Here is a 21,149-nt window from a genome sequence, read left to right on the forward strand (position 1 = left end):
ACTCTTTCCATTGGTGTAGTCCTCCCAGGCTGAGGTTTTCCACTGTCATAGTTACCATAGTGCAAAAATCCAAGGGCAGCCATTTCACTCCTATGTTTCCAGGGCCATAGCTGTGAGCAGGCTTGGCAGGATTCAGTTTTTTTGGTAAATGTCAGTAAACATCAATTCCACCGTAGACACAAACTGACAAAAATGTGTCTGTTGACAATCAAAGTTTCCAGATAGGCAAAGTAGGAAAATGCTGCTTGAGAAGTTATGAGAGTTGGATTTAAGGATCTTTACTCTGTATATTTTGACATGTGACGTTGACAGTTTGTGTTTTAATAGTTATAAAGCTTTAACTTTTTGAAGCCTAACATCTGCTGTCATTAATCATTGTTGCCTGACCCTTCTCCCCCATAGTTTCCCACAACTGTGAAAATATAAATAGATTAAAAAAATGCTTAAAAATAAACGTAGATATTATCCATCCAAATTATATTAAAAAAAATCAAATTCTGCCAATCCTAAATATCAGTTATATCCACTGGCCACCAGCAGAAATGTTTGCTTCCTCTATAAGAAGACTATCCTAAATCTAAACAGATTTTAGACCCGATGAGAAGCTTCAGGAAATGGTGCTGAACAAACCCAGTTCAAGAATTCAGAGTCCCTCCAGATTGTCAGAGAGGCTGCTACTTTGTCCCGGAGATGGCTCTTGCATCCCCTGGTGCTAAACTGCAATAACTGTTTTTTGTTTTGCAGCCTCAATCTCTGGGAAATGGCCAACTTCCTAAAGCAGCAGGGTGTCGTGAATGCTATCAATCTGGATGGTGGAGGGTCAGCCACTCTGGTTTTAAATGGAACCCTTGCGAGTTACCCATCGGATCACTGGTAGGCGCTGGATGGTGAAAACCATGGGGACACCTCAGCTTCCCAGTTCATTGCCTGAGGAGCTCTCCTCTACATAGACAAGATCTCTGTGGGAACCACTCCAGAGTCACAGGGCTAAACTCAGGCCTGGCGAGAGTGGGTTGGACTCCCACTGACTTTCCTGTGAAATGCACCTGCTTCTTTCGGGAACAGATCTGGTCCTTCATTCTGGTCTGTGTGTATGGAAGGATGAGGGGACTGTATTGCTCTCTGACCTGCCTAGAACGTCACAGAAATAACTTGACGTCTTGGTGCAAAGTACCAGTCTAGACATCAGGCATGAATGAGATAGCTAGACTAGTAAGAGTTATGAATCCCAGCAGGTTCCACCCTCTTCCTCTCTTTCCGAGGCAGGAGGCCAGAGACAATATTTTTCAGAGACCTTATCTGCTCTGCCCAGCTATAAAGGGTTCCATTAGTCCTTGGAAGAGTAGGTGGTGGGCCTAGACTAAAGTTCTCCATCCCCTTTTGCACAGTGTGCCAGCTGGCTACCTAGCAGCTGTCATCCACCCCAGAGGTGGCTGTATTTTGATGGTGGCTCTCTGTTTGGGAAATGCCTTGGGCTTTTTCAGGCAGAAGTGTGCTGTGTAAATATAATTATTATTGTTTTAAATTATCATATTCGAGCTCTGTACTTCTCACCTTGTACCCAAGAGGGAATAATCAGCGTTTGAAGCATTAGGAGTTTGCACAGGAAAAGCGTGACAGTTTTCCTTTGAGTGAGTGACTAATGTAGGGATGGCCAACCTGAGCCTGAGAAGGAAGCCAGAATTTACCAATGTACATTGCCAAAGAGCCACAGTAATATGTCAGCAGGCCCCCATAAGCTCCCCCACCCTGCTCCCAGTGCCTCCTGCCCACCGATCAACACCTCCCCCTCCCTCCCGATCAGCTGTTTTGTGACATGCAGGAGGCTCTGGCAGGGGAGGAGGGAGCGAGGGCACTGCAGGCTCAGGGGAGGGGGCAGGGCAGGGTGGAGTGGGGGCAGGGCCTGGGGCAGAGCCAGGGGTTGAGCAGTGAGCACCCCCCGGCACATTGGAAAGTTGGCACCTGTAGCTCCAGCCCCAGAGTCGGTGCCTGTACAAGGAGCCGCATATGGCTCTGGAACCACAGGTTGGCCACCCCTGGACTAATGGGATTTGGAGTGATTACCTAATTTTCCCAAGTGCTCTGGTATTACACAACCCTCGCCATCATCAGGCTGCTAGCCAAGCTATCAAATGGGGCTGTGACTGAAATGGGGATCAAATATGAAGTGTCTGGCAGCTGATCTACATGAGCCTTACTAACGTGCCAGCTGATCCAAGAACCAGTAGAGGCCTGGGCGTGTTTCCCTGTTGGAGGACTCAGCGATTCTGGCTTTCAGTTTTTGCCAGTATCTGCACAGCTCACCCCTCATGCCACAGGGCTGTAGGAGCAGGGAATCTTTCGCACCCCAGCCTTTGCTCATGGGAACTGCCTTTTGTCCTCAGCAAGTCCGACGCCATGTGGCGCTGCCCTCGGAGCGTCTCGACAGTCATGTGTATCCACGAGCCTGCTTGCGAGGCTCCAGATTGCAGCGGGCATGGGCACTGCGTGCTGGGAGAATGCCAATGCACTGGGGACTTCTGGAGAGGACCAGATTGCAGTGTCCTGGACTGCGGGCCTTCCAACTGCAGCCAGCATGGCATCTGCACTGAGTGTAAGCCACCCCTATTTACAGAGCAAGCCCATTGCAACAGAGGGGTGGGTGTGTTACTAGTGTCACATGCTATATGTCATCATTACCAGCTGGGGGGCAGTGGGTGGGGAGGGAGGTGCAGCTATTGGGTTTATAGAGATTGGCCAGGTTATGGTTCATAGTTCACATCTGCCACCTAATCAGAGTAGGGGAACCCCTCCCGCCTAGCTCCACACAGTAACAAGGCTATGCTCTTAGCTGTCTGGAAGAGGTTTTAGACCACTGAAGAGAGAGCCTCTTGTGAACATTTCCCCTCCCAGGGCCCCTCCACATCCTTGTATCCCTGTAGGAACTGCAGAGCTTGTTACATGACAAAACAGCAGGGCAGTCACCTCCTTGGACCACTCCTGCCTTGCTGAAATACCACACTGGAGCCTTTCTAGTTAAGAGTCACCATTGACTTTCATTCTAATGAGCCTGAGTGATTCCTCCCACAAGTTCCCAGCACAACCCATTGCCCCTTACTCTTAGGAATCCCTGCAGAAAAAGTACCTTGTGACTGACTGCAGCCCTCTCAAGAACATGGCTTGCTCCAGCCCACCCCAATCACTCATGCTCTGCATACAGAAAATACCTCCAGTATCTAGCACCTGTGTTCTGCTGAGAACTGAAGTCTTCTTCCTTAGGAGAGCTGCTCTTACTCCAGGCTCTGTTGAGAGCCAAGCCTTTTATAGCAGCAGCTGCAAATGAGCGCAGCTGGTCCACTCCCTGACTCTCCTGGAGGGGAGTGTGTGTTAACCCTTATCTTGATTTCCGGGTGCATGTTCTAAGTAGGGGCATTGGTGTCTCAAGCAATCTGTAGTCTCGCTGCCTGTCTCAGCTGCAATGCCTGATTTGTGTTTCCTCCTTGTGCAGCTGGATGCCTCTGTGATGCTGGCTGGATAGGCAGCAACTGCAGTGAAGGTAACTCCAATTTGTATCATAATCTTCTTCTTTATGACTATGGAGGGGACCGCGTGATCCGTCGTTATAGGGCGCTGTCTACCTGATGCCTGCAGCAGTGGGGAAATGTGATTCTATTGACCGTATCTAACATCCACACTGTTCTGTAAGAGCTTTGTAAGGGTGAGCTGCAAAAGAAAGACAACAAGCTGTGTTGTCCTTTTTCTGTTGCGCCTTTAGGATACATAATGGCCTGCAAGGGGTTTACTGCATTTTTCCCCCGTTAGGCAAAACCAGGATTTCCAAGCTGTGGTTCCCAGTCAGATAGGTCTGAGAACTGTAGATTGCGAGCTTCCTGCCTTTTTAACTGCAGGGTGTGGAGTGTGAATTCAGCCTCTAAACCAGGATAAGTTCTCCTCAACTGTCGTAGTTAAATAAGTTTTAAGTAGTGTGAATAAATTACTTTCCCTCTGAGGTTTCACCTCCTTAATAACGGTGATGTCACCACCCTCCTGGCTCTCCAGCCCTCCAGAGAGTTTCCTGGGGTACAGCAATAGAGTAGCAATGGGGAAGGGAGCCTGGGTGAAAGCTGACGGGTCTGGGATGGACACATGATCAAAGGTGCAGGAGGGTTTTTTTGTTTTTAAAAGGCCTTTTATTAAACAGCCCAACCCAGCATTATCACCCAGCTAGCAGCATCTCTGTGGCCTCGCCGTGAGCAACACATCCATCACAGGCTTTGGAGCTGCAGGTGCTCAAATCATCAATGGGAGCTGAGGAGATCTGTGACTTCATCAGGCACTAGTTAACTCTCCCCATGTAGCAAGTGCTTTCTAGAGCCCTTGGGAAGTCTTTGCCCCTGCCCAGGCCTGGGGATAGTCCCTGAGCTGCAGGGCTTCTCAGCTTTCCTGAAGGCCCCTCCCCTATCCATGAGGTTCTCAGCTGTTATCCTCTGACAGAGCCAGCCTGTGGTGAGCAAAGGGGTGGAGGGGGCTTGTCCAGCACCAGCTGGGGATTCCTCACTGGGATCAGTTGCCCATTAAAGGGGAGGCGGGAAACAGCTACAGCAACATAGGAGTCCTGTCCAACCTCTTTACCTGTTCTGGTGGGAGCTCCCTTTTCTGGACACTTAATCAGAGGCATAAAGAGCAGAGTTGTCCCCCCCCCTTACCCTTAACGGGAGCCCCCTGCAAACTGATCTCTTCCTTCTCCGGGCATGCCCTGCTCCCAGCTGAGGCAGGTTCGCTCCACGCTGTCACAGGGCACGTGCCTGGTTTTAATTCGCTTTGCTTAGCAGCTGATTGGCTGGTAGGAGGTGCTGTGGTGTCCTGTCCCTTTGTAATGAATACTCAGTGAATGGGGAGAGCGCTGGGGAAGGGGTGCTGGCATGTTGATACAGAGAATTCCATTTGCTCTTGGCGTGGCCAGTAAGAGAGCCCTGATGAGTTTGTGCTTGCCTGCAGTGTGTGCTAGTGGCTCCTATGGGGATGGCTGCACCCAGAAATGCCTCTGTCAGCATGGTGGAACGTGTGACTCTGTGCATGGATCCTGCACCTGCCCTGCTGGTTACCAAGGAGCCATCTGTCAGCAAGGTGACATCTCTTCACAAGAGCGGTGTGTGTGTACAAAGGCTTTAAATGCCCTGTATGGAGCAACCCTGCGTTCAGACTAAGGAAGACATGAGCTCTGCCCCACAGGACTCAGTCAAGCAAGCCCAGGCATAGACTCTCCAGTTGGGTCATGGTAATGCAGACAAGTCAGGCTTACAGCTATGCTAGGTGGCTGCCTTTTATGTACAAAATGCTGTTTAAAAATGTGACACTTTCTTTTGTAACTGGAAGAGACTGGCTCTTTCCCTGTGTGCTTTCAAAACCAGCTGAACTCCCACCTAATTTACACCTGGCCTGACACATGGGCCAAGTTTCAGCCAGAAAGCTGTAAATCTGACAAAGCCAAAGGCAGCTGACCATGACCTCTTAATTCTGGGTGTCGCTCCACACTAAAACCTCTAGCATGTACCTAGTCTGAGTCGAAGATGTTGAAAGTCTGGGTTTTGCACTCTCCCTTTAATGGCTGATTTGCCTGTAGCTCTTGTTTCTTAGTTTGCGTAACTGCACCTGCTCTTATTAAAACATCTAATGCTGGTGTGAATCTTACTTTCTGCCTCAAGATCCTGCTGCAGGGAGTTGCACAGATTAATTACACTGTGCTCTTTTAATTTTAGTTTTTGTCACCTTATTCTCATAAAACGCTTGTTCTTCCAAACTAAATCATAGCCTCTACATCATTTCCTAGGTGCTTAGATGCTATGGGGAGGGGGACTAGATAAGTGCCTGAGATAGACAGGTAGTATGCGAAAATACACTGGGGAAATGAAGCTTTAAGTGTTTCTGAACAATTACTCTACATGCAGTGGCTTTAGTGGGACATGCATGGCTGAGGTAATATGCTTGTGCTGATGTGGAAATCCCCGCCTGCAGGGAATATAGCCTGCTTTCTTTGTAATCAATTGACCTTAATTCCTCAGAGTGCCCCATAGGCTGGTATGGGCCAAACTGCCAGCAGCTCTGTGACTGCGAGCACGGCTGTCCTTGTGACCAGGAGACAGGCAGCTGTAATATCACCTATGAGGACAGCCTGCAGGACAAGTTATCCAGAGGTATGCCGCTTTGCTTGGTTCTCTTCGGCTACATGGTGCAGCAGCTTTACCATGTGACACTGATGTGACCATAGGGACCAAAGCTTGTCTCACTTGTCATTAGCTCCACGGAGCTATGATCCAAGCAGCCGCCACCTTGGCTAGCTAATGCTTTTCCCTGCTCTTCGGTTGGGCTCGTTCGGCGTGAGGTAGTTCCATCCCGCCCACGCCTGTTTCCTTCACCAGTCGTCATCTTGTCTTCCAGCTGGGCACTGTCTGGCTTTCCACATGGTTCTGGCAGGGAGTGATGAGAAATCCCTTCTCACAGAGTAAGTGTGCGATGTTTGATTATATATGAACAAATGATAGAGCAGCATGTGCCTGCCGCCAGTTGGCCTTTTGTGGTGAGGTGGGGAGGATGGCCAGGGAGTGTGAAAATCTCCTGCTTCATTGTGTATAGTACACGTGATTGCTCCTGAAGCTCTATGCTCAGCTCATCAGGCTTCTGGGTGAGCATAAAATTCTTAGGAGGGAGCTGCCCCTAGGCTGCAGAGTGTGTCTAAGCTGGCTTTGAAAGCCAGCCTCAAGTTGTGGGTCTACAAGCAAGAGCTAGGGCCCTGCTGTTGCTACTCTGGCACAAGACTAGAGGGAAAGGTAAGGGCAACCAATGCCCAACAGCTGTCATGGGAGGGCCCCATGGGAGAGACTCAGTAGCCAGCGTGTGCCCTATCCTCCCTCCTCTTACATCCTGTTCGGCCAACAGGCAGTCTGTAAATAATACTCAGGGAGGCCCCTGCGTTTGGAGAGGGAGATGAATCATGCTTCATCTTCACTTTGGCTAAGCTCTTGGGGGTAGATTGTTAATTGCCTCTGTAATTGTAAGACAAGGGCTTTGTTCCCCACTGGCCTAGCTGCAGCAGGGTTCGCACCATAGGGGATGGTGGCGAAAGGTCTCACAATATTGCACCAGCATATGTGAATTAAACTGAGTCCTCCAGCCCTACTAGCTCTGAACTGCAAATAACTCCTGTAGGGAAGCAGAGCCCCATGCACACAGCATCCAAAGGAACCAAACCGGTGAATTAAACTCCCTAAGCCTAGTTTTTGCCCTGGGTTGCACTTGATTTCCAGCTTCTGGGCAAGTTAATTTTGATTGCAGGCCATCCAGGTGCAGCACCATCGTATGGTGCTTGTATTACTGATGAGGAGAGACTAGACCAGCTGCACTGCTAATGATGGGCCTCCACATTTAAAGCCGTTCACTTACTTTTACTAACCCTACATTGTGGCTCCTGTTAGTGAAATGAGAGAACCGCTTCAAGTACACTCTGTTCTGCTTTTGTTATGAATAAGGTTAAGATTTTGTCACAGGTATTTTTAGTAAAAGCCACAGGCAATACACAATAAATCACACAAACATAGGGCTGGCTGCCCAAGCCCCACCCTTTTCAGGGCTGAAGTCACAGAGGTCACCTAAAATCACAGAATCCATGACCTCCCTGATCTCTGTGACCAACTCATAGCCTTAGTTATGAAACAAATGGAGCCTGCCTTTCTTTGCTGGAGACAGTGGGGTCCAGCAGCCATTCGTTCATCTTCCTTCTGTGCCCCAGTCATTTCACACAGAGGAACATGCTTTTCACTAATCCCAGCCTGTCTGTCTGCCACAGTCAGCTCTATTGGCGGAAGAGGGAGACCAAAGGTCAGCGTTAAAGGAAGAGGCCAAACACCATAGAAGCAGCCAGTCTGAGAGGCTAAAAGCACCCATTTAAGCCACTGAGAGAAGCAAGACCTTAGGCTGCAGCAGTGGTGCAGTCAGTCAGCCAGGAGCCACATACCTGAAATCTGCTGCATAGTTGCAGATGTCCTGAAACATGTGGTGCTGCGTTTCTGAGGCTGGGTTATTCCTTCCTCTCTCACAGGAGAACCTGGATCTGCTTCACCTCAGTTTTGGGACTGTTGCTTTTGATCAGCATGGTAGGAAATGTGAGGCTCGCTCTCAGGAGCTGGGCAGCGGAGCGCTGTGGAAGTGGTGACTACATGTACCATCCGCTGAAGGAAATGAATGGAGAAGCCAGTCATACATGCCCTTTGGAGCAGTACCAGGCAGAAGACACACAAGATCAAAGCCAGCCAGAGACTGAAGCACTCATTTAACTGGACAGGTGAGGAAAGACTTGAGAGATTCTCCCCAGCTGTGGTACTGGCTCTCAGCACAGAGGACCAACCAAGGGCTGCTTTGTCCTGAAATGAGAAGCTAGTAACTGGCGCAGAACAGCAGCAAGAAGGGGCACAAGGTGGTATTCACAGAACATGTGACTAAGGGCTCAGCCCAGCAGCTGCCTCCCTTCTTGCCATTCCTCAGTCAGAAATCTCTCAGTTCCCTTCATGGGCCTGGTGCTCAGGAGCGAGAGAGGGGACATGGGAATCCCTGTGCAATAGCAGCAACTGCTGCTCTACTATGGAGAACAGGGGCCTGTAATAACTGTGGAGGTTACAGGGGGTTGGTCAGTATTCACTGCATTAGTTTGTGGATGAGGAATTCCCTGCGCAGTAAATTGAGCTTGATTAATTAGTGACAATGAGAAGAAAACTTAAGAAAAATCAGTGGAAGTGCAACATGCACTAGCCCATGGCTTTTCTAGCTTTGGGCCAGTTCTCAGGCCAGAGCACATTCGATGGTTGAGCGGCATGGTTAGAACTCAGGCACGTCTGGCTTGTTTCACTCAACCTGTGTTTCGTGCAGTTGGGCTGGAAGGCTTTTCTTTCCTCGCCGCAGTGAGGGACGTATTAAGTTTATGATAGGGTCATCAACAAGGTTATGTGAAAAGCCTTTGGGGTCAGTCCCCAAAAGTCTCCCTCCTGAAGGGCATGTAACTCCCACTCTTCCCTGTCAAGGGTGCAGGTTGTTGCACTGGGGCTAGAGCAGACACGCTGCTCTGGGAATTAGAAGTGACCCTGCTCCCCCTTTTAGTAAAGGTGAGTTTAGCTGGGGACTCACTCTCTGGCCCTGGTCCTGTGCTGCCCCCAGGACACAAAGAATAACTCACCTAGACGGAAAAGCTTCAAGGCAACAGCGCACACAGGCTACATAGAGGTGGAACACAGGAGTTAAATCGTATGCTAATTGGGCCAGGGGCAGCATCTAACTCCTTTGTTCTCAACTATGTTCCAACATGGTAGGTGCTGTAGGCTTCACTCACTGCTGTAAAAATTGCATTTGCCCTCCGAGTGCAGAAACTTGCTTAACAGAGAGGACTGAGGTTCTGTAGATTTTGAAGTTGTCAAAGCCAGTAAACGTCTCAGGTGGAGGTTGGTGATTTTACTAGGTCAATGAGTCTTTGTAGACTAAAAGGGCTTTTCAGAAACATGTTTGTTTGCTTCCTCTTCTTGAGGAAAGTAACTAGCTTCCAATGTGCCACTGGCTGCTGCAAGCATCTTGAATATGCACTTTGATCATTTTTACTGTGACTCTCCACCTAAGCAGAGTCCGTGGAGTTTTTATGCTATATTTGAAGAGTCAGATCGGTCTGTACATTTAAGAATTGATTTTGCTTTTGGTGATTTAACACTTGAATAAACTCAATTAGTAAGTGACTGTTTGAACTCTTAATAAACCAGTATTCTCTCTCACCCTGAGGGAAAATGGTCTGTAACAGACAGGTTTTTCCACTGGGGCTCCTTCCAATTTTACCCCCTGAGAATCTTTGTGGAACTGGAAGTGCTGCTGTGGGATCTTGTATCATCCTCTGGCACTACAGAAAAAAAATAGTTTTAACTGAACTGCTAACACAGCAGATGAGACAGGTTTGTGAAATAAGGTAAGGTTCATCTTTACTCCTTGGGACATTTAGATAACTGGAGCAATAGATACACTATAAATACCTTAGATTACCTGACAGATACCACAACTGCAATATTTAGTCAGTCATCTCAAAAAACATTTATTGGTTCATTCATTTTATTCTTAAGTTACAGAAATATGGGGAGCAGAAAATTACAGCTGGTAACTTCAACTTCCAATTGCCATAAGTAACTGCACCTTTAGCTTCACATTTGTTGCTCAGTAACATGTCACAAAGCACCCTGTGTAGTCCGGTAGCATGCTCTGAATTCTCAAAACAAGTTGGGTTTTTTTGCTGACAAGACCCTTGTAAAAAAGTTAAGACAGGAGCAGGTTGAGTGGGGAAAATAGTATATTTACCTAAAAAAATAATGCCCATTTCGTCTTTATATACAGATAGCGTGGAAGTGTTACAGTGCCATTAAAACTGATTCATGGTCAATGCTGACAATGCACATCCTTTATGGATTGTTAGAAGAATTTTCTCAAGTCTGTGCTGGGAGAATAGGAAGCCAACACCAGGCAGGAGGCTCTGACAAATGTCCTTCAACTAGTCTTTCAGCCTGAACCTGGAAAGAAGGGTCTCATCTTTTTTTGCGTTAATAGCTCATAGTACAATTGTGGAGGAGGGTGAGGAAGTGAAATGCATTTCAAAAGAAGGTTACTGGCTTTGCTGATGCAACTGGCCTTACAAGATACGTTAAACACATGACAGCTTAGCACCCAAGTTCAGTAGGTAGGATCTGCAAATTGACCCATTTCCCACCCACCAGTTTTTAAATTGACCCATTAAAATGACCTTTGGAGTAGGGCATCAGCTTCTTACTTGTTTGCAAGGCTGTAGGCAAGGGGAGTGCAACTGCCACCTTTTAAGCAGCAACTGAAGTCCAACCCTGGGCTCTGGGATTGTAAATGCAAAACAGACTATTGAAACAGTGTATGAAATAGTATCCTAATCCTCTGACACTGAATCAGAATTTCACTAGCTAAATCATCCCATAGAAGATTGTTTCCACACGCTTTCCACAATAGGAAAACAATATAGAGAAAGGGATCCCTATCAAAGGGAATTTATGGGCTATCCCTAACAGAGAAAAAATATAACAGTGCTTTATTAGTATGATTTTTGTGCTCCAGAAAACTCATTTTGGTTCTCTTAGTACAGGAGCTGCTGGGAAGAAATCTAGCCTTGCCGCTTCAGTCAGGTCAAGGCCACTTGGACTCCCTCTCAGCACTTCTGTAAGGCTAAGGGTGTAGTCCATGCAGGACAATTTTTTAAAAAAAGCCCTTTTAAAATAAACACCATTTAAATATTTAGCCACAAGCCCTGAACTCAACTGGAACATTCTGGCTTTTGCCCTGCATGACAATAGAAATCTAGTCTGGCATCCAGAGTTCAATGGAAATCACATTTTCTACATCTGTTGTTTTGCCCCCATATATGCAATCTGGTACACAGCAAGTTGGGGTATATTTGCAGACACACATACACAAGTCAAGGTGTAAATAGGGCCATGTGATTTTTAAACTATAGAGATGGTCACATAATACTTTTTGTCTTTCCTCTCAGAATCCTTTACAAATGTCAACCTTGCAATGAGCCTGTGCATTTTACAGATGGAGTAACAAACAAAGAGATTAAAGCCCCAATTTACAGAAGTGATTTAATTCTAGGTGCCCACTTAGACAGCTGGGCTGGATTTTCCAGCGGTTTGGCACAGCCAGAGCTCCATTGACTTCAACTGGAGTGACAGGTGCTCAGCACTTCTAAAAATTACGTGGGTCTATCAGACTTTTGAAAGTCCTCGCCCAGTGATCCTCAGACCTCAGTGGTTCAGGAGCCAAATTAATGATCAGCATTACCCAAGAGAGCCACCACAGTGTGAATTCGTTGTTTCATTTACTAGAGTGCTATATATTCATCTTTAAACAGTATGGCAGGGGAAATTTTAGTGTATGTATTTATAACCCCCCCAAATGACTGACCCAAGTATTATTTTATCTACTACAATTGGTTAACATAGTAAAAGCCTCCTGACTGGTTCATAATTAAATCACATGGTATTTTAGTATCTGTGCTGCAAAGAGCCACAGGAGCCATGTTAAAGAGCCACTTGCCGCTCGGGAGTTCAGTCTGTTCTACCCTAAAGAATTTGCTCTGGATCACAAGGAGCTGTGAATAGAACCCAGGACACCAGTCACCTTATGCTCCAGTCACTAGAGCATGCTTTGAAGAAATGAGCATTATGCCTTATTTTCTGAAATGAGCTAGTGTAGCTTAGAAAAAAAGTCAAATTTCAGAGGAGTTTTACTTTGTCCCACAGCTGGAATTACAGTGCAGTCTCACACATGGTACGCAGTGCATGGGAGACTGATGTTTGGGAAAGAACACTGGCCCTTGTAAGAAGTCCTAGAAAGAGAGCAGGAGCGAGCCCTCCCCCTGGCCCATACCCCTTTCACTTAAGGCTCTTGTTCCCCATCTCAGTTCACAATGTGCACGCGCGTAACAAATTCTAAGCTGAGAATTCCACCTTCAGTGCTTTTTACTGGATGAAGGAGAACTATTCTCACAGGGACAGAGTAAATGTGAAAAAACATGACTGTCAGACTAAGAACAAGCAGCCATCTTGGAATAGGACTTGGGCTTTGCTGGTGAAAAGTGCTGGAAATCAAAAAACAGTTTAAAAGTTACAGTAAATTGAGTAATTGTTTTTAGAAAATGTGTCAGTTGTGGTTAAAGCAACTTTGTGTGTGTGGGTACACATACACTCATTCTCACCCACTTGATTTCCAGGGCTCTCTCATGGTGAAGCCCATTTCCCACTCCCTCTTTGCATTAAACTGGGATTGCAAAGGTTTGGTTGAGAGGTATCATTAAAATGGCAGCCCCTATCTGAGAAAGGCAAAAGCCTCGTTCACTTGATGGAAATAACGAAGCACTAACAAATGCTTGGAAGAGTCCCTGATGTTCATTCTTATTTAGTAAGGGTTTTACTACGTAGGTGTTCGCATTGAGCACTGGAGCTTTCCTTTTCCATGCTACGAGTGATAGCTGCGATTTTCAAAGGGGCCTCTATTTGTTGTCTTCCGAAACTGCCACTAAAAGTCAATGTGAGCTAGATACCCAACTCCCTTAGGTTCCTTTGAAAATCCAGCCTACATATTTATACACTATCTTCCGTATGTACATTGCTCCAGTTATCGATTAGTTCCCCCCAGTTCTGGCAATGCCCTGTACTTAGAAACAAGCAAATGAAGGTAGTGAGAACGGTTAAGGATGGGTAGGGCAGAGAAAATAAACTCCTTATTGAGGAATACCTCTTGGGTGTCTGTTAGTTATAAATACTGCCGAGAAGCAGCTCAGTATTGACCACCTGTTTTTTAACTTCCTGGTACTTGAGGAAAGAATACCAGCTACCTCTTTTCTGCCATGTAAACTCTTTTAAATGGGTTCTTACTCCTTTTGCAATATGTCCATCACTGACGTAATCAGCAGAGATTGTACATGAACATATCTTCAACAGCTCTTAATGCATCGCCTCTCCCTCCCCGCCAATAACATCCACAAGCTTGGTCCCTGCTCTTGCAAACCCTTACTCACGCGAGTAACGTTGAAGTCAGTGGGGCCACTCCCATGAGCTTTGGGAAAAGAGATGACACACTGCCCTGAGTGCTACAGCCCTGAACGCTAAGATGCCCAGCTGCCACAGAGACTAGAAATGAAATCTAAAGGTCTGTGGGATTCAAGATGATCCGGCGTTCCCTTTTAAAACAAAACAGTTCAGTTGGTTAAAAAAAGATGATCTGGTTCAATAAATAAATAGTTATTGAAATGATCAATACATTAAACAATAATTTAAAATAAGCTATGATACAATTTGAATAAATATGTTTCATTAAGTGTTTAAATACTCATGCACACGTACTTTAGAAAAAAAGAGAGTGTTCTCTCCTCTCCATGTTAGCCCGTTTTTAAAGGAGCAGCTCCTATAATGCTGCCATAAAACCTTGTGCCTTTAAGGAAAGAACATATTGCTTTTTTTAGCCCTTTATAATGTGATTCGATTCCCACCCAGTATGATGGGGTGGGTCAGAGAGACACTCATTTATTGCTCATAAACCTGAGGAGGAAATAAAGACAAGTGGGTGTCTTTAAGAAAGGACTTGCTTGCTGGAGGTAGGCTTTCTGCCTATGCACTGTAGGAAATACTGTGTTTTTTAACTAAAAAAACTGAAAGTATTTCCAAGCAACATCCGATCGGATTGGGAGAGGTTTCAGGTTTGGGTTACCTTGGAAGTTTCTCCCCTTTCCCCCCGCCCCCCTCAAAACGTACTGACCTGTATTAAGGTATTTATTTACAATTTGCTTCAAGTCCCTGCTGCTGAAACACCCACTGTACCTTGAGTGTCATTGGTATTGCAGGCGCCCAGAAGAACTAGACTAATTTTGCTACACGTGAATAAATCTAGTTCTACGGGTCATTACAGATAAGGCCACATCCGTCTCCTCTATCTTATGTAGAAATAGGACTGATTGGAAAGAGCCCTTTAACCTTAGTAATACACAGATTCATGCAAAGTGATATTCACCCTAAAACACAGGTCTGTTAAAACACAACTGGTAAGTAGGCCTCTCAACGGAATCCAGTTTGCAGATTGAAAAGTCACACATCTCTTACTGAAAATAGATTTCAAAGAGTTCCCCAGACTGCTGCTATTCGTGGTCTTGTGAATGACTGCCCCCAAAGCCTTGATGCTGAGCCACACTGCAGCCTCTTTGGGTTGGTCCACAGAGCTGCCCTGGAAGGAGGCCTCAGAGCACGGATGTAACATTTCAGAGGTCAGTAGAGGCCTACACCACGCTATCTAGAAATGAGGGAGCTGCTCTGGGATTGGTTGGAAGATGTCGTGGCTGCACTGAGCTGGGAAAAGCCACTGTTGCAGGATTCCAGGCTTGACATGGACCCCCTGGGATGAAAGAAAATGGATACGTTTGTTACACATACAGCTTCTTACTGGTACTCAAGTTGGTCTGAGATTCCATTAGTTTATTTCCAGAGTGATGTGCAAAGTGGGATTTTTCACTCTATCCTCACTGTGGTCTCGCCAGATGTAAAGACTTTCAAGGTACCTAGGTGCCACAAAGAGGAATTAATTTGTCACAGCCAGGGATACTAGCACCCTTCTACAAAGGTGATGACTCATTTATAATAGTTACCATGGGGGTAGGGCATAGTAAGCTCTCTGGGGCTCTATATACAGTGTGTGGGCAGAGAAACAGTTAAGCGAGCAGTTAATGGCACACTGGATGCTATCAAAAGAGCTATCAAAAAAGCTGAATTGAGACGGGTCTGTTTGCCGTGGGCTGCCAGCATCAGATCATAGTTTCTCCCTCACTGAACACGTCTGGCAGTGGTACCCAGATTTCCCCACACTGAGGCAGTCTGAGGTTCTATTTATTACTGTTGTAGCCACTTCCACATTTCTCCCCACAACCACAGCACTGGTAAGTAAGTCTGAATGGTTAGAGTTAGGAATTCTGGGTTTTTGCTATTCTCTGCCACTGACTCAGCAAGTTGTGTCCTATTGGTGCCTTCAACTTAAAAAAACAACCACCCTTTTCTCCCCCACCCCCACGCACACACTTTTTCTTCCAGTATCCTGCTCTGAGGGTTAGTTGTCTGTAAAGCATTGAGAGCTTCTCTGCTGGGAGGCACCATAGAAACGGTTTAATAGGAAAAAAATAACACATCAGGGTGTACAGATACTCTGCAGGTTTCCTCTATGTCAGACTTATTCAGCAGACAAGTCTGTTGTCATGTGACCAATATCCTCCTTCGAACCCCTGACATATCACTTGGTTACTTTGCCCAATGGTCTGGAAAGCACGTGCTACAAAGTTACTCCTAAGCACTGGTCTTCCAAGTAACGGTGCTCCACGCCCATTCAAGAAGCTGTAGCAACTATTAAAGACGTTTGGGGTAAGGCAACACATTCAATGAGTAACTCCTCCAGAGGACGTATAGTCGTGTCATAGCCCTTACAAAGGGAGAACTTCACTTCCTGCCAAGAACAAGGATGCATCAGGGCTCCATCTGGTGCTAACAAAGGGAAGTCTCTCTAAGGAAGAAGACCAATCTACTTGTATCCATTTTCCATATGGTGTGCCACAGACATTTTAAAGGTTAGATATGACTGGAATTCCAGAGTCACAGCCTGCTTTGCTGGACTGCTCCTCTACTGCAAGTCACACATTAGCCTAACTCCTAGCGTGGCTCCTACCTGAAATCCTTGGATGCAAGCACCTCAAAGTAGTACATGAGTTTACACTTGTGACTGGAAACTTGCAAAGAGGCCAGGACATCATCTACTCGAGGGAGGCTGGTGCCAGAGCAGGGCAAAGAGCTGTGCATTTTCCACTGCAGAACATAAAAGCCAGGCCAACGAGTCACATGAGATCCCTGTAAGAGATGGACAAAGAGCACCATCAAGCGACTGCCAAGTGTTTGAAAAAAAATAATCACCCCCTTTAAAAAAAAAAAAAAAGGGGGTTTGTATTTCCAAATGCAAGCTCATGCTAAGGCCCCAGGCCTCACTAAACACTGACAAATGCATAGCTGGAAACCAGTCTGGCCTCCCCGTGTGCATGTATTAATCCTACTTATAACAACTGCGTCCCATGTTATATGGTAATATTTAAAAGTTAACTCTAGAACTATAAATGTGTTTGCTAAAACAGTAAATCCCCCACAGTCAGGGGAGAAGCATTACCAAGTGTGAAATATCGGTTCACCACAAGAGGGGTTATCTTCTCCCTAACAAAAGAAAGTCTAGACATCAAACAAGCCACTGTGGACAAAAGACTTCATTGATTGCTTCCCCCACATCCCTGAAGAGGGTTCCTGCTCAAGCCCTATTCCATCACAGCTTGAACGCTGGGGGAAGGGAATAAAAATGCCAGTTAAAGAGAAATTGTTATTCCTATGCTGCTTGAACTCTGAGAGGCAAGAATTTCTAAACACACGCAAGGAGTCCCCAGCTGTTGAGCTTAGGTTAGCAGGAAGGGACTTACAAAGCATGCATATAATAGCGACTATAATTTTTTGGAACCTAAGACTGTACCTCATTTGTGTGTGTATCTTTACCTGTTTTACCCTTGTAAATAACTCATTTATTTTTCCTAGTTAATAAGCTTTTAGTTAGTTTATTACAGGATTGGCTACAAGAGTTTTCTTTGGTGTGAGATCTGAAGAACAGTTGACCTGAGGTAAGTGAGTGGTCCTTTGGGACTGGGAGTAACCCGAATACAGATCTATCACAAGATAGACAGGAGTACCCAAGGAGACTGTCTGTGACTCTATGGTAAGATTAGTATAGTGATTTAGGCATTCACACTTGTTGGTGAAATCTAATTATAGAGCATACAACCAGTTTGGGGTTTTTGCCCTGCTCCTTGACAGTCTGCCCTGAGGTTGGCACTCCCGGTCCTGAGCCACTCCAGATAGCATGACACACAGCATAGAGCATTTCAGAATGCGCTGAAGGAAACAAGTCTAACTCAGGTACTGCCATGCTATGCACTTCCTCAGGGGGACTGGGAATCTAGTTCTTATGCAGAGAGCTATGAAAAGAGCCTCTCTTCCCTTGCAATGGAGGATTTCCAGTCCCCATTGTTTGGGGTATTTTTAACCATGGGATTCTGGAATTTGTTTAAGTTTCGCCGAAAAACATCAATGAAAACTGCCACTCCCTGTGCAACCTATTCAACAGTCACATCTACCCTCCACTACCAGGTTCTGAACATTACTGGTTCACCATGGCTGTTTAGCGGTCAAGAGGTGCAGGATGTCCAACCTGAATGCTCTCTCCTTCCCGGCACACCAGCGGAGACTCCATGCGGCTGTAATCCACCCCCAGAACCCAGCTCTTATCGATTAGCTGCATGTTGTCCCCAGCAGTCGAAGCACTTGATAAAGGGGCCTCTTTGCGACTGGTCTCGGGCGCTCGCTTGGAGTGAAAGAGACAGAACACCACGTCTCCCTTCAGGATGTCAAAGTCCCACGTGATCACAGACTCACCCTCCAGGATTTCCACAACGATCTAAACAAGCAGCAACACAAGCAGGTTTTATGGGCTTGGTCTTCAGGTGAGAGCCAACATCCTCCCACCTTCCCCTCACACACAAATCTGCCCAGCTCCTGCAGTCTTAAGATCCATTACTGCTGCAGTTCTCAGCTCCCCAGGGGCTCATGAGCTGATCCCAGTTCCTGCCTGCAGATTTCACTGCCGTGGATCTGCTTGGCCACTTTCACCACAACCTTCTCCTGCATCGGCAGTGCCTTACAAAGTACAGTAACTCCTCACTTAAAGTCATCCCGGTTAACAATGTTTTGCTGCTGATCAATTAGGGAACGTGCTAGTTTAAAGTTGCGCAATGCTCTGTCCACTGCTTGCAGGAAGAGCAGTCTGTTGGAGCTAGCTGGTGGGGGCTTGGAACCAGGGTGGACCGGCAGCCCTCACCCTGTCAGCTCCCCGCTCCCCTAAGTTCCCTGTGCAGCAGCTGCCCAGCAGGCTACCAATTGCCTGCAGTTCAGCTATGTGCTGCTCCTCCCCTCTTCCTTGGAGCTGCTCCTGGAAGCCTCCAGCTTGCTGTGCAGGGGAGGGGGAGAAGAGGGGGACTAATGTCAAGGTGTCCCCCTCCCCTCTACTCCTGTTCCTCGCTTACCCCTTCTCCATATAGAGCAGTGGGGAGACACAACAGGGCTCAGGATGGAGAGAGCTGGGGGGAGAGCTGGCCGCAGCTGCTGTCTCAACTTCCTGATCCTTTTAAAGGCAATGTACTTAGAGTGTGGTGTCAGCGTACTTAAAGGGACAATGCACCTCTCTCTCCCACACACAGGGTGTGTATCTCCGTCTGCCATGCTGTCTCCCCTCCCTCCATTTGTGCTGCCTTGTACAGTGGGAGGCTACATTAACAACAAATGTGTTAACCCTTGAGGGTACAGCCAAGTGCTAGTTCATCATTTAGCAGTAAGGCATTCCCTGGGAAATATCCCACCCTCTGACTTGACCACCTGAACCAAGCTTCACAATCATCATTGCTATGTACAGTATTAAATTGTTTGTTTAAAACTTTATATACATACACACACACACACACACACAGAGTATATTTGTCTGGTGAAAAAAAATTCCCTGGAACCTACCCCCCACATTTACATTAATTCTTATGGGGAAATTGGATTTGCTTAAAAAGTCACATTTTTCAGGAACATAACTACAACGTTAAGTGAGGAGTTCCTGTTTCGTGCCCGTTCCCATGGTACCTCCATTGAGCACAACTGGCACCAAAGCAAAGGTTTCTGGGGCTCAGCTGTGGACTGCTTTAGAACGGCTAATTGTGAGGTTCCAACTGGCTGTTGCACGGGGAAATCGAACAGGCTGAGTCAGAACGAGCTATCATCCATGGTTAGAAATGGGTGCATCACTCTCAGATCAAAGGATTTCTCTCCCCAACTTTGTCCTTTTTGATTACACTTGAATATTCCCAGCTCATGTACTCTTCTCTCACAAGATCAGAGGCACGATAAATAATGGACACAAGGATATTGGGGGGAAGCCGATGGACGCTTTATTTCTCCAGAAAAAGGAGGAAGGTGCTACAGTGTGTGTACAGGGACAAGTTACACCAGAGACTAGAGAAACTGCTTCCTGAACCCCAAATTACTGTTCTTAACTTCCACACACCTCTGAAATGCTGGCAGTTTTATCTCAGCCATCCCCTGCAGAGCACTGTGCTGCCAGAACACCTCCAGCACTTACATGCTGGAATCCCTTCACAGCGCTATCCTAGCCTTCAGAAGAACAAATCTACAGCACAGCCCCTTGGAATGACCTCCCTGCCTTCCCCAGAACAGCACATGGTTGGTCTGTACCTCGTGAGGAGCCCCTTTAAGAACATTTGCAGAGTGGTAGATGGTTTCTGTCCATAGTCGGATGTGATCAGAGTTCTCCGGTTCTTCATCTGTTTGATAAAGTGACTTGGGGACGAGTCCACCCTCAGGGACATTGCACTGCAAGAACCAGAGAGAGAGAGAGACACACATCTGTACTGGGACTTCTAAACTAACATTTATGGTCATATCTAGACACCCCCAATATACCCAGTTACCTATTATGAAACATCAGATCCTCAGCTGGAGTAAAATGCCATAGCTCCATTGGCTTTACACAAGTAGGATCTGGCCCCTGCTCTTTGTGAGGGACACATCCCATCAGTTAGGTTGGGACCCCGATTTAGAGTGTTCTTTTCTTTAAAAGACAGTTCTACAACATTATTTGAAATTTTACCATGATGTGTCAGTGAAGAGCCCTAGCTTAATTTTAAATGCTCCAGACAGAATCTGGAATCCAGCCATTGCACCATGGTGCTAGCACCAGACAGCCTGAAAGCAAAATTGATGAGAAATAAGTAAATCTCATCGTTGTATTTTCACTGTCTGAATGGGGTGTGACATGGTGAGCAGCATAAATGATGAAAAAGTAAATTTAAGGTCTTTTTCATTATTTCAATTTAATATAATTTATTGAGACATTTCTGGGCAACCTACAATAAGAACACAAGTGCCTCCACAATATTACATGATGTTAACAAGATTCAAAGAAAGTGGCTGCAATGGCAGATATCAAAAATATGAAAACAGTTCTAATTTTTTAAAGCTCAGACTAAAGGCACATTACCTATAATGTGTGATTTATGCATAAACCCCCCAAAAAATCAAATCAAGAGCCTTATATGCACGATGTGTTCGTTTATTTTTTTCAGTCTGGTTGTGTCCCTTTAATAATCTCCCTAATCCAATAGGCACTAAAGGAGCCAGACCAGATATTTTTAGACCTGTGCTAATCTGGATGCCATTTGACAACTGAAGCAGTGGAGTCATATTTTTGGTGCTATGTCATGGGACTGGGACATGATCACCAATCTCTAGCTTGTGGCTCAACCCATCATTTCAGGTATTTTTAAGCAAGATGAAGACAGACATGAATAACCCAAGGAAAACCACACTGACTCGAGGAAGAACTCTCAAAGTCCAAGGACCAAGTTCCGTTTTTCCACAACATTCAAGGTCAAGGCAGTCATAAGAGCAGAA

The 21,149-nt window shown here is 46.2% G+C and overlaps 2 protein-coding genes across 6 annotated transcripts in view; one reads left to right on the forward strand and one right to left on the reverse strand.

Moving 5' to 3' along the window:
* NAGPA (N-acetylglucosamine-1-phosphodiester alpha-N-acetylglucosaminidase) overlaps window positions 1–20,163 on the forward strand; it is a 30,791-nt gene extending 10,628 nt beyond the window's left edge. Inside the window, exons 5-11 of one of the 3 annotated variants that reach the window (XM_073362549.2) lie at window positions 745–873; window positions 2,385–2,593; window positions 3,488–3,535; window positions 4,978–5,106; window positions 6,042–6,173; window positions 6,418–6,481; window positions 8,075–20,163. In XM_073362549.2, the coding sequence (XP_073218650.1) occupies window positions 745–873; window positions 2,385–2,593; window positions 3,488–3,535; window positions 4,978–5,106; window positions 6,042–6,173; window positions 6,418–6,481; window positions 8,075–8,309 (946 nt within the window). In that variant the 3' untranslated portion in view covers window positions 8,310–20,163. Of the gene's footprint in view, window positions 1–744; window positions 874–2,384; window positions 2,594–3,487; window positions 3,536–4,977; window positions 5,129–6,041; window positions 6,174–6,417; window positions 6,482–8,074 lie in introns of those variants that run through there. The other 2 variants (XM_073362550.2, XM_073362551.1) reach the window with 2 other exon arrangements.
* Window positions 10,072–21,149, reverse strand: part of SEC14L5 (SEC14 like lipid binding 5) — a 58,885-nt gene continuing 47,807 nt past the window's right edge. For all 3 annotated transcript variants that reach the window (XM_073362547.1, XM_073362546.1, XM_073362548.1), the window contains 4 exons: window positions 19,932–20,069; window positions 17,851–18,096; window positions 16,279–16,457; window positions 10,072–14,964 (listed from right to left, as the gene is read on the reverse strand). In XM_073362547.1, coding sequence (XP_073218648.1) covers window positions 14,859–14,964; window positions 16,279–16,457; window positions 17,851–18,096; window positions 19,932–20,069 — 669 coding nt within the window. In that variant the 3' untranslated portion in view covers window positions 10,072–14,858. The remainder of the gene's footprint in view (window positions 14,965–16,278; window positions 16,458–17,850; window positions 18,097–19,931; window positions 20,070–21,149) is intronic.

This window comes from Lepidochelys kempii, chromosome 10 (genome assembly GCF_965140285.1).
Source record: "Lepidochelys kempii isolate rLepKem1 chromosome 10, rLepKem1.hap1, whole genome shotgun sequence".
Taxonomy (NCBI): Eukaryota; Metazoa; Chordata; order Testudines; family Cheloniidae; genus Lepidochelys; species Lepidochelys kempii.